The sequence below is a fragment of the Limulus polyphemus genome, unplaced genomic scaffold (assembly GCF_000517525.1).
Source record: "Limulus polyphemus unplaced genomic scaffold, Limulus_polyphemus-2.1.2 Scaffold1909, whole genome shotgun sequence".
NCBI classification, from domain to species: domain Eukaryota; kingdom Metazoa; phylum Arthropoda; class Merostomata; order Xiphosura; family Limulidae; genus Limulus; species Limulus polyphemus.
Window position 1 is genome coordinate 36,913 of NW_013667519.1, and position 13,925 is coordinate 50,837.

Below are 13,925 nucleotides of genomic sequence, written 5' to 3' on the forward strand. Positions count from 1 at the left end.
ATACAGTTATCAAAACACCAATTTACATATTAAAGAATTTCTTGTACAAAAAAAAACTACTATAAAAAACAAAAAAAAACAGAAACAACAAATCCATTGTAAATTTATAGATCCTCATTATGTGAATATATCAAACTGTCCATAATTTTGACAAATAAGTGAACCATAAAATGAAAGCTTGTAATTATAAGAAAAACTTCAACATGCAGGGTACTGAGTATTATTCAATAGAAACCAAATCATTTCATCTTATTTTGCAAAGCCTGAAAACAAAGTTAGTATCAGGTCAAAGTGTTAACACTCACCACAGCAATAGACACCTGTAACATTTCCTCAAACAGTGAATCTTCTTGTTTGTGACGGCCACTGGTGTCAACTATAATAATTTCAAATCCTTCATTCTTAAACTTTTCCACTCCATCTTGGGCTATAACAACTGGGTCTACCTCTGTATAACTGTTGAGAAAGTTTATACACCAAGTAAGTTGTAAAGGACTATAAAAGAGTTTGTCAGTTCTTAAGAAAATTCTGAAATTCTAATTCTAAAAAAGTTGGCCAAACCTCTGTATTTCTGATGATTAAAAAATTGAATACAGAAATAACAACCAAAACAGGAATGCTACTTTTCAGTCATACCAGAACTATGGCACTGGTATATAGGCCTTTATGAAAGCAGTAAAACTAACACACTGGAAGAAAAACATCTTTTTTCTGAAGGAAAAATAATCTCTCTTTTCCTTTCTTATGCAGGATCATCTTCTGTACTTTAGATGGCAGTAATTGTGTGAGTTTTATACAGATTCTTGTTTGTTCAAAAGCAATAGTCACATATATAACAGTTATATATAACAGTGCTACAACAACAATGATGATCACACTGTTATAATTACACTAACAGTCTCAAAACCAATGATGATCACACTGTTATATTTACACTAACAGTCTCAAAACCAATGATGATCACAATGCTATTTTCACACTGACATTCTCATAGCCAATAATGATTACACTGTTACTTACACACTAACAGTCAAAACCAATGATGGTTACATTGTTACTTGCACATTAACAGTCAAAACCAATAATGATTACATTGTTACTTGCACACTAACAGTCAAAACCAATGATGGTTATATTGTTACTTACACACTAATAGCCAAAACCAATGATGGTTACATTGTTACTTACACACTAACATTCAAAACCAATAATGATTACATTGTTACTTACACACTAACAGTGAAAACCAATGATGGTTACATTGTTATTTACACAATGATAGTGAAAACCATTAATGATTACATTGTTACTTACACACTAACAGTCAAAACCAATGATGGTTACATTGTTACTTACACACTGATAGTGAAAACCATTAATGATTACATTGTTACTTACACACTAACAGTCAAAACCAATGATGGTTACATTGTTACTTACACACTAACAGTCAAAACCAATGGTTACATTGTTACTTTCACACTAACAGTCTGAAAAATTATGATTACATTATTATTTACAGACTAACAGTCAAAACAAATAATGATTACACTGTTCCTTACACACTAACAGTCAAAACTAATGATGGTTACATTGTTATTTTCACACAATGAACAAATTAGCCAAATCAACAGGTTTCATTAGTGTATAAGTTATGAGAATAATCCAAAATCTGCTTGAGATTAAATCAATCTTACCTGCCATAGAAGGGAATCCTTGCTTTTGTAGCATTTTGTTTTAGCTGATCAAAAGCTCCAGCCCGAAATGTGTCAGCACACACCAGGCTTGTCTTCCACCCTTTCTTCTGGTAGTAGTAGGCTAGCTGTTACAAAAGTCAAGTTACCAACATTTATTTTTTTATTTATTAACTATCTTAATCTTTGTAATAATTATTAAATAATTTCATCTAGTAGTAGTGTGCTAGTCTTTGCAATAATAAGTTAAAACCTCAAGGAGTTTCTATGAAAAAGTTAATTACACTTGTTCTTTTAAAGAAAGACAAAACAGCATCTTGAACACAGTACGTCTTCCTCACTAACACTTTTCTTGGACAGAAGTAGGTCTAGAACAACAATTTTCCATACTTCTGCCTTCATGAAGTGGTAAGGACTGTTACAAACATACTAAAATGCTAATCCAGATTGAATTCTATTATGCAGACACTCAACAAAGTTCTCCATAAAACAGAAGATAAACTTGTTTCAAATCTTTATCTAATAATAACCTAAAATAATTTTTCATACCTTGGTGCATGTGGTAGTTTTACCACTTCCCTGCAGACCAACAAACATGATAATATTTGATTTGGCTTTGGTTGGTTGATAAGCTTTGACACCAGGATCAACAAGCTAACATGATACAAAGAAAAAATCTATCATTAGTGGTTAAAGTAAATTGATAGCAGATTCAAATTCATACCTTTTTTTCACACTATACTGTGTGTACAAACATGTTTTAACATCTAAATGGATATACTTGTATTTTCAAAAACTTTATGTATCCTATAAAGATGTAAAAATTATTTTTTTCATAGAACAATCACACATTTCTAATTAACTATAATTTAAATTCATTATTGTTGTTTGGTCTTAAATAAATCAAACTAATTCAGTTCTAGAGCATTTGGGCTTTAAATTAAATGATGTACCTAACTAAATAAGAATATTATTGAAGTAGTATCTTGTGCTATAAAATTAAGATTCAGAGAATAATTAGAATTTACTATTATTTAATACTGCAACTTACTTACCCTACTTGACAGAAAAAAAGGAAAAACCATATTTCTTTCTATTACCAGACACTGTTAATGTACAAAGAAGCTACAAATTACACAAAAACACAAGGTTATTGTGTTCACTTATAAGTGATTTGATAGATGCCTAACATACTTTAAATGGAATATGATATAATAATAATAAGTATGTGGGTTACTTATAGGAAACTGAAAACAACACACAAATGATGAGGTTGGCTGAAATCCCCTACATTCAGCCATTCTTCAGTTCAAACCTACAAACCCTTTACATAGTTCGTTTCGAAACATTGTAGTAGCACTTTTTAACCAAATGTGAATGTAAGATATACATCAAATAACTAAAAAAAATTACTGCAGCATAATAACAGAAACCTGTCAATAATGGCATGTAATTTGTATCCATCTTACCTTAACAAGTTCCTTAAAAACTGCTGACTGAATCATTCTTCGCTTGTTTAATCCTCCAGCCATGTCTTCAAAATCAATCACTGACCTGTAAAGTTGTACAAATGAAAGCTTGTACACTTACTACACAGATTTAAAAATGGCAATAACATTACAGTGATTTCAAGAATATACATAAATGCATTTTATGTGATTCTACCTCATTTGGACTATTCTACACAGTTTTGATTTCCTTATCTTAGGAGGGAAACTGAGTCATTGGAAAGGATGATTCTGGGGGAAAATATGTTGTCAAATGAGAATATGGCAATACAAAATAAAAAACAAAGACTGGTCACAGAGATTTTCTGACAGCAAAATTCATTACATTCAAGAAAAGAGTTGACTTATGCAATTTTGTCAGGTTTTATGTATGGGCCGGATTCTTTACAATATGTGTCTGTGACTTGTTGGTGATAAATTTCAACAATAAACAAACAGCACACAATCCATTTGCTTTAATATAACATATTTACACAAGTCAAACATATATACAAATATCTGTCATACTGTGGTTACCACAGTTGTATCCAGAGCTTTAAATAATTGTCTTTTTCTTCATCAAAGTCGCAGTGTCTGGTTCAATTACTTTACAAAACAACTGACAAGACAAATTATTTTTCTCTACTCTGTTACTACAGTACAATATGCAATAATTTCATTTTAAAAATTGCCACTATATGCTCTTTATGGCTAAACTAACAACCATGCAGTCTAGATCTATCTTTCAAACTATATTTTTGATGGGCATTTATACCCTGACAGAGGTCTAGAACACTCCACACACTACGAGATATTATGATGAAATAATATTTAATTAAAACAATGAAAAAATCTAGAAGGTTCTAGTAACATGACTCGATAATATAACAATCACCAATTCATAACTACTGAACTACACAATGTATGATTGATAAACATTTACATTAACAAACTTGCGATAAACTATCACTTCTAAAAATAACTAAATTTAACACTCCCACTATATAAGCTATCTAAATAATAACACTCTCATTAAACTGGATCAATCGTGTATGTCTAACAATTTCAAAATCTGTCTTTTTGACGTTAATGAATTTTGCTACTAAAAATATCATTTCTTGTAATGGTAATTAGCTTTGAAGATCAGATGTATGGTGTAGTTATGAATTCTACATTGGCTCCTTCTTTGGACAACCTCTTTCGTTCTGATGAAAAACAAAAGATGGAAGTATTTCCACAGCCTTTTAAGTGATTATACAAAAATAGACAGGGTTTAAAATTAGCTTGAAACAATTAATTTATACATCTTTTGTTTGATTAGACAAGTGTAAAATCATTGACATAAACTTTCTTATTAATAATATGTTAAATAAATGAATCATAGAGTTTGAATTTACTTTTATTTTTCTTTGATGTCACCATGATGCATATTCTTCCTGTTGTAGCTGAGTTTTATACAAGACAATACCATGTTATGTTCAGTGTATAAATATGAATTTTCATTGGTTGGAGTGTATTGCACATCAATGTTTTAACCAATCAGCATTCATATTCTTCGTAACCTTGTTATGAATTCACAAAATGTGGGCCCAATCAAAAAATGAGGAGAACTTGGTGCTTAAATATATTAAGATGTATTCTTAAACCAGGAAGACATTTACAGAATTTGTTTAGCTGTAAAGACAATCTATCCACTGAAAACATCAAATGTTGTTAGTTAATTTATTTGTCTTTGTTGTAAGCATGGTCATATTGGATCTACCATAACATGTGTGAAAGAACATGTATTGGAGAACACCATAAATAAATGTAATGTAGATATCAATTTAATCATGTTAAAATATTAATTACAAACAATTTAGCACATAAGTTGCTGATTATGTTCTAAAAAAAGAAGCAAGTACATTTGTATAATTACATTTATATGTATACAGTAATTAGCTTCATAAAAAAAAAGTAAAGTATAAGTGTAAAAATGGTGTTAAAAATTATTGTGATTATAAAAATTAAATGAATATTTAATCCTAAATGACTAATAAAAAAACAACTCATAATACCAATTATCTTGATCTATGGGTTTTGTTTCTTTGTTTTTAAAGAATACAAACTAAATACTTCAAAATGGAAAGTAAATAAAACATATAGAAAATAATACCTACAAAAATATATAATACAAATGATAAAAATAAATCATCATGATTTGCATAACCAAATTACACATAAAGCTTCATACCTCTTCATGATATAGTACATAAAATAATTACCCAAAATTATTCATAATACATGAAATCACTGAAAGTTTTAACTAATAATTAAATGTTTGCATTATAAAAATTAATAGCTAATGTAACACATGATATGTACACCTCGAACACTAAAGAAATAAAAAAGAATAAATACAGTCACTTAATAATAATTTAATAGTAGCATAGTTTCAGAATATAAATATAAACACGTGGCCATAAATATTTTTGCAAAGAAAAACATTCATGGTGTAAACACAACTTCTAATACTTTTAAAAACTTGATCACTTTACTAAAACAAACATTATACAAATCTTGTGACACTTGACTAGCTAAAAATCAAGACTGTGTATAAGTAAAAGTTAAAAAGACTGGATAACTTGTGCATCAATATGAAAAAGATACTTAGAATATATAATAGCAAGTTCTAATCAATTAAAGGAGAATTTTTTTCACAGATAAATATCAGGACATTCTAAACCAATAGTAGAGCATTATTAATATAAATTTAAACCATTAATCAATTCAAACAAAAAATATCTGCTTGCAAAAAACAAAAAATGTATAGCAACATTTTAAAACACTCAGTATATAAATTTCCATAAAAAATAAATGTTAATTGTCAAATAATGCTTGTAGTTTGATTGTGATTTGACATAGAAGCATTTGTAAGATTCACAATATATCACACAGAAGATCAAGTTCAACAAAAAATTAAAAACTAAGTATGCAGATGCAACATATTATCAAAAAGGATCCAGTTCATTTCTAAATGTAATTAAAACAAATTTTAATTTACTTTAATTTTATAATAAAACTTTTAAGCAGCCAACTGCAGTGAAATACCAAAAATACTCACCTAACATTTTCCCTCAACTGTTTTACAAGTTTAATATTAACATCAGCTTCCAACAGAGCAGCACATATCTCCTTCAGCATAGAATCTAGCACCTAAATCAACAAATTAGCCATCTTTTAGCACACAAAAAACATAATTCTTTAGCATAGTCTGGTACCTAAATCAACACAATAGCCTTCTTTTAGCACAAAAACATGTCTTCTTCAGCAAAGAAGTTAGTACCTGAATCAACATAGAATCTAGCACCTGAAGCAACAAAATATTCATTTAGTATGCAAAATATCACATATCTCCTTCAGTTTAGAATCTAGCGCTAGAAGCAATGAATAACTGTCTTTCAACATTCAAAATAACAAAAGCTTGAGCTTAGAGAAGAAATAATGTTCTTGGTTATCAAATAATCTATGGATCTAAAGGACCCAATAGCATATCCTACCAATCAAAAAAATGTCTGATTATTACTACTTCTCACTGTCTTCTACATTTCAGACAATTTTCTAATCACTTTTTATTTATTTATCAACATTCCATAAAAAATTTGACTTTCTAAATAACCTCTTATGTGGCAACTTATCAACAGGCTCCACTAAAGTCAAGATACACAACAATAGGTAAATTTTTGAAAGGCATTGTTAACGAACTGCATCTGTCCAGGAAGTTTTTGGATGGCGTTTTGAGCTGCTAGCGAAGATTTTCATCATCAGCTCAAAATACTTAAACCTTATAAAAGATTCTAACACTTATATGAGTCAGAAAGATGTTTCTAAACCTCTGCTGATGCTCAAACAGAGGACTTCAATATCTATGTCAGCTAACAACAAAAACAAAACTAACTGAACCTTATTTTCCTAAATTTTCCTTGACTTTTAAGAAATTAGAGTCCATATTAAAAATCTTCCAATCATGAGAAATTCACATTATGTATCAAGCCAACTTCTAATTTTTATGATTAATCTCTTCATGACTTGGACCTTTACTGTACAAATTTCTGAAGTTTTTTCAAAATAGCAATTTCAACAAAAACGACAGAATTAAAAAAACTCCTCTCCATGATTAAACAGGTTACGTATTTATTATTCTTAATTTCTAATCTGACTAATAAAAACAGTCATATTTTAACAGCTTGGCTAAGTACCTGAACAACATAACATTCTCATTTCAGTTTCTTAAAGGTTTAATTTTGTCCTTAACTCTCTTCCTGAGGTTTGCAAAACTTTCCAATGACTTAATACTTCAAGCTTAAATACTGGCATAGAACTCCATGAGTGTATCCATGTAAATTACGTGTATGATATCCCTTCCATATGATTTTTTCAGTAGTAATAATTTGTTATTATGTATTATAATTACATCATAATCTATTTTTATAACAAAGTTTATTTTTTGCTAAACAAAGAACAAGTCAATTACTGTCCATCATTTCTTGATGCCAAAAATTATCTGAATAAAATACATTAGCTTCCAGGCTTTCCTTTTTGTTTTTTGGGTTTTTTACATGCACCCACTTTTGTAACATTATATATTTAGCTGGAGCTGAATATACAATATACAATTAAATTTTTCAGGGCTTAGTTTCACAAAAGACTACCCTAACTTTTTCATAAAATTGCCATTCTTAATTTCCTAAAACATAAAACAAGCAATGCAATAGAAAGCTCTTCAGCATATTGAAGTCATCTCTCACCCAATAAAACAAGTAATCAAAACATCATACTCCAAATTGAATGTAACCTTTTATATACAAAGATACTTACAATAAAATTTTGAAATAATTCAAATTAACAGAAAAAAACTTCTAAGACAAATCATTCCACAAATTTATGAATATAATACAAAAATAATTTTATCAAAGCACATGTCTGCATTTTGGCTTTGATAGCTTAAAACTTTTACCTCTAAATATAAGTTTTTATTTCTAAACTTTTCATCACACTGTAAAAACAAGCTACCCTAAGTGTCTCAAAACTCAAACAACCCAATCCAGTCACCTGAACTTTCTGTATGCTTTAAACAAAACAAGTCCAAAGCTTTAATCTTGTCCTCATACCTTAAAATACTTGAATCATGCATTATTCTAATGATCATCTTCAAACCTTCCTAACATCATTTCTATTGTGAAAAAACAAATGTTCAAGCAGTACTTCTAGTGTGCCTTACCTGAATATTATGATGGTTTTATTAACCTTCTTACTTTGAAATTCAAAAATCCTATGTACTCAGGAACGAACTTTTGTTTGAAAACAAATTTTTTCAAGGGTTAGCTTTCCTTTCAACAAGTTTGGCAGAACTGATAATGGTTTTCAAAGCTTACTTACATTTCTCACACTCAGATTAGATGCATTTTTTTCTCTACCATCATATCTCAATATTTGAAAGTAGTTTTTCCCCTAAAATCCAAGTCTCTTTGTTAGCTCACCACAAAGTTGTGATAAAATGGTCTAAATGAAGTAATGAAAAACTTCACATTTGTTGCTTCATACAAACATTATGCTATCTATTCCTTTGCTTCTAAACATTTTGATCAAACAGTACAGTCCCTCTGTTATGCAAGGTTAAAACAGAAAAGCAAAGATCAAATAAAAAGTGGAAAACTTTACCCTCATTACCTAGTTAGAAGTAGTTAATAGTTTTAATGCAATTTTTTCACCAAAAAAATCTTTTATCAGTTCTGATAGGATTTCTAAACCAAATCAACAGATCTCAGAAAAAAAAATCCATCTTTCAGCTACACTTTTACTATCACAAATGAAAACCAATTTGTAAAAACTACTAATGCTTTTTGAAAATTGTAGCTAAAGGCCTCAACAATCACTAATCTTAATACAGATTACACTTAATACACTGTTTATACATGAACAGTGCTTTCAGGTGTCCTCAAAAGTACATATACCATCAACCACACATCAAATGCAATACAGTATTTTTTTCTAATCTACACGTATAAAAAGGTCTTGTGTACTGAATATGAAATTATTTTCTTTCCAGCTTAAAAAATAAAAACTATAGAAGACTTGATACAGGTGTTTAAAATTGCCACGGGTTTGGATACAAAGCCTATAGGTTTTTATTCAAGTGGTACCATAAAAAAGGTTGGAAGTGTGAAACTGAATATATGTGGTAATAAACTTTAGAAGCCCAAATCTAGAATTGTTCTTCAGCAAAATTATTTTTCTGTTATAAATTTTTTGAAATGGTTTGCTTGATAATGTCATTTCATACTATGGAATTTTGTTGTATACATTGTAGATATAAAGTTACATTAGTTTTGGTTTTCATACTTTGATGGGTAAGAGGGTGATCTCTATAGCCTTGTGTTATCTTGCTCATTCTTGAGTTTCTATACTACACGTATAATTATTTCAGTATTTTGAAATGAAGAACAATTTTTCACAAAAAAGCTTTTTATTAAGTGGTAAACTGATTAGAATATTAGGTAATTATATCCTAATATTTTTAATAATTAAAGGAATTGGTTCAGAGAAAGGTTACTGGGATAATTTCAGCAAGGAAGGATTATCTTGTGCATAAGATCTCTTATTTTCTCTTATAAAAAAAGGGAAGGGATGAACTTATTAAAGCATACAAGATTATCCAGAAGATCAACAGGAAAAAGGCTCTTGATTTCTTTGTGATGAATTCTGAGGATTATAGAACAAATGTTTAAGATTTGAAAAAGGTAGACAAGGTGGCAGTTAAGACAGGTTTATTCTCCCAATAGGATGATTGGATTACTTTTGATCAAAAGTCATGGAGACTGGCACCCTAGCAGACCTATTGATTATTTCATGGAAATTAAAGGATGGGTTGAATATTTATTTTTCTTATGGTATGATGTGCAGTGATAGCCTTGATGAACAAAATGATCCCTTATTTTCTATAAATTATGTGTTATATATTTTATTTATGTAAAAGTAAGAATAAAGATAAAACTCATTTTATACATTGGTATTTCAAAATGAACATTGTCATACAGAAAGAAAATTTTTTTTATATGAATAGAAGAAAATAAAATATTTCCAAATATGAGTACGTACATTTTTATGTTATAACAATAATTTGGTAGTAACCTACAACTAACATATTTGTATTTTGATTTTCAGAAGGCATTTGAAAAAGCACCAAAAAGAAGAAAAACAAATAAAATCGCATCAGTGAATAACGGGGAAAAACTAGTTGACTGGATTGTAGGATGGGCTGGGTGAGAAAAAGCAAAGTCATTATTAAAATATTTCAGTCAAATTAGACCTCTGGTGCTAATGGTGTGAATTAGGGGTTAGAGTTTGTGCCTTTTTTTTCATATTACAATTAATAATGTTGTTAAAGCATAATTAGAGACCTCTGGTGATAGTGGTGTGAATTAGGGGTTAGAGTTTGTGCCTTTTTTATATTATAATTAATAATGTTGATAAAGCATAATTAGTAAATTAGTAATTGCTGATGACATTAAATTTGAGTATTTCTGACTATACTGAGGATGTTAAGATACTACAGAGGTACTTGGATCAACTAGTTAGTTGGCAAATGACTAATTATAATGGGTGGAAGGTTACACTTTTGAGTTTTAATTTGGACCAGGTGTGATAAACATGGGAACCCACTCAAAAAAAGATATTGGAATAGTGGTAGATATGCCATGAAGTTAGTGATACACTGCTATTAGCAAAGTTAATATAATTTAATATGTATTCATACACACTGATTACAAGCCAAAAGGGATAATTACCTGCTTATACAAATTGCTCATTAGGTTTCACTTGTATTGTGTAGAGCAATGGTCTACTTATCTAAGAGAAGGTTTATAGGAAGGGCTATTAGAATGATTGTGGAGATCAAAAGAGTTTCCATACAGGACAGGTTAAGATCACATTTTCTCTAGTAAGCAGAGTGATAACAGGTGATCGTATTGAAATTTATAAAGGGTATAAAGATAAAACTAAAGAAAAAGCATTATGAATTTATGAAATTTAAACTGACTGCTATGATTACAGATTTAGAGAACTGTAGAAGATCAAGAGAGTTGATCAAATAGGAAATCAAAAACTATATGAAAAGAATTAAATAGGTTATGATTTCATTGTATAGGTATTGATTAGGTTACATTTGAAGTATTGTGTTCAGTCTTGAGATCTTTACCTTAAGAAGGACATTGCATCATTGGAAAGGGTTCAGAGGGCTATTAGAATGATATCTGAGATGGAAAGGTTGTTATATAAGGACAGGTTAAGAGCTAAGAAATTATTTTCTCTAAAAAAAAGAAGAGTTATAGTGGATCTGATTCAGATGTTTAAAATTGTTAAGGGGTGTGATGGTGTTGATGCATCATAACTTTCTTTTATATACTTAATGATGATAATGGTAGGAGTCATTTTCAGCTAAGACAGCTATATTTTTCTAACAGGGTGGTTGACCTTTGGAAGGGGTTGCCTTCAGATTTGGCAGATGCAGTTAGCTTAAGAGAGTTTAAGGAAAGGCTTTATAAATATTTTAATGATAAGGGTTGACTTTGAGTGTTTTATTTTAATTTTAAAGTTTATATTAGTGGATGAGATGGCCTAGATGGACCAAAAGCTCCTTGTTGTTCTTCAATTAGATGTATGTATAGATGCATAGCATATTTAGGGGACCAATAGGAAAAAGGCCTTTGACTTTTTTGTACTGTATTCTGAAGACAACAGGATGAGAGGATACACTTTTAAAATCTGGAAAAGGCAGTCGAGACAGTTTTATTTTTCTAACAGGAAGATAAGCTAACAGCATGACTTGTCATTGGTATTAGAGGTGTCCCAAAAATCAGTTGCCATTTTAACACTGCTCTTCTTTTTCTTTGCATTTTTTTTTACTGATACTAAGTATTGATGAATATATGGAGGTGAATTGTATTCAACATCTGTAGTACTGTATCAATTTTGATAACAAACATTTGTGGGTCTAAAAATTTTATTTTGACTTTTCCTCAAAGGTGGCTGTGCAACTTGCAAGGATAGTCTTGAAGGACAAAATGGTCCCTTGTTATGTTGTTTAAACTTTCTGGGAAGGTAGTGCCACTGACAAAAATATAGGTTCAAAGTAACTGACAAAATATCATTTTTTACTAATAATCTAATGCAATAGCTAATTATGTACTAAGTACAGTCTAACTTATAAGGCTACGAGCAACAAAACTGTGAACGAGAAACTTTACGAAATTGTACAGAAGTTGTCGCCGAAATTAACAACGCTAACCGAGGTTGAACACTCGGATTCAGAATACTCTTGATTAGTGACATGTGAAGATAAAGTTCATGGATTGAACAAGCTAAATTAATTTTAATTTTAAAATTAAACCTTGACTCAAGTCTGGTTGGAGACTTAGATTTCGGGAGTGACATTTCTTTTAGTTTTCTTTATTCTTATTCTTACCTAACTCAATTCTAGCTTCTAAGATAGGTTAAAATTTACCTCTTTGTTTATGATGGTTGCATTGCTCAGTGAACGCAACGCTGAAGTTATCTTTCTCCCTAAATCTGCCAAAACCATTTTGAAACTTAAGAAGTATTAATTATCATTAACAAACAAATAATTTAAATACAGAATACTTCGAACAATATTGCGAATTGATGTTACACGCACACGTAGCTGTCGTACGAGATTCAGACTCAGTGCTGCCCTCTATGAAATAATAACGTAAATTAGTATTACCAAATTTTAATGATAAACCTTTTATAGACTTCTTTCAAAAACTATTACGAATTTGTAATTACAGAAAAAAAAATTATTTTGTTGGCTAATTAGAAATAATTAGCAAACGAAATTATTTAACCTACCCACTAAGCTATACAATGCTTTTATCTAACATTCAAAATGAAAACTATGTCGTCTAAAGTACTTTGTCGCATTTGGAACATAAAATTTTCTTATTAGTATTTATGTTTATGACAAAGGTACTAAGGCTATTTGATGTCATCTTCTTTTTTTTTTTTTGTTCACCAAAAACGTCCAACATTCAATAGTCAGTGATATTATTTTTGTGCTAGTCAAACACTATTATGAGTCATCCCCTTTATTAGTTCTGAATTTTCCAATGAAAGATATCACTGGAGAATTACCTTAAGCTTGTTCTAATTGGTTTATTAGTCGTATCAGTTGTGTAAATGCTTAGAAATACTTGAAGCCTTTCTCTTCCCTATTTTTGTGATGTAAATGACAAATGTTAAGTATAAAGTGGTCCAGATTTTCATTTGGTACAATACTTTCCCGTATTTAGAGAAGGAAATTTAATCTGTCTGTCGTCTTGTTAACGCATATCCTGATTGAATTATCTGGCATTGTCTTGTCGTGCTCGTCTAAAGCAAAGTAAAGTTATTTTGTCAAACCTGTTTTCCAGTTTCGTTCTTTAATTCAGTCATATCAAATGTTAGATAAATCGTGCAATATATTTTCTGGCGAACCTTTTGTTAGAATGATTACTATTCTTACCTGTCGGAAATCGGTGTACTTGAGAATACTGTTACGTCTCCGTTTGTTAATTAACATTCCGTAACTTCGTTCCGACGAAACTTTAGCGACACAAGTCCTTACTTAATAAAACTGGTTTATTCTTCCTGAATATAACTTCACGATACACTTGATTTCAACATTCGCGCTAAAACAAACGCTATAACG

At 29.9% G+C, this 13,925-nt stretch overlaps 1 protein-coding gene across 1 annotated transcript in view; it reads right to left on the bottom strand.

The window, feature by feature from the left end:
• LOC106465324 (signal recognition particle 54 kDa protein) overlaps nt 1-12,922 on the bottom strand; it is a 39,025-nt gene extending 26,103 nt beyond the window's left edge. Inside the window, exons 1-6 of the mRNA XM_013925536.2 lie at nt 12,723-12,922; nt 6,285-6,376; nt 3,164-3,248; nt 2,244-2,348; nt 1,698-1,822; nt 306-456 (exon numbers count right to left, since the gene is read on the bottom strand). Of these exons, the coding sequence (XP_013780990.1) occupies nt 306-456; nt 1,698-1,822; nt 2,244-2,348; nt 3,164-3,248; nt 6,285-6,376; nt 12,723-12,800 (636 nt within the window). The 5' untranslated portion in view covers nt 12,801-12,922. The remainder of the gene's footprint in view (nt 1-305; nt 457-1,697; nt 1,823-2,243; nt 2,349-3,163; nt 3,249-6,284; nt 6,377-12,722) is intronic.
• Nucleotides 12,923-13,925: the final 1,003 nt, after the last annotated feature.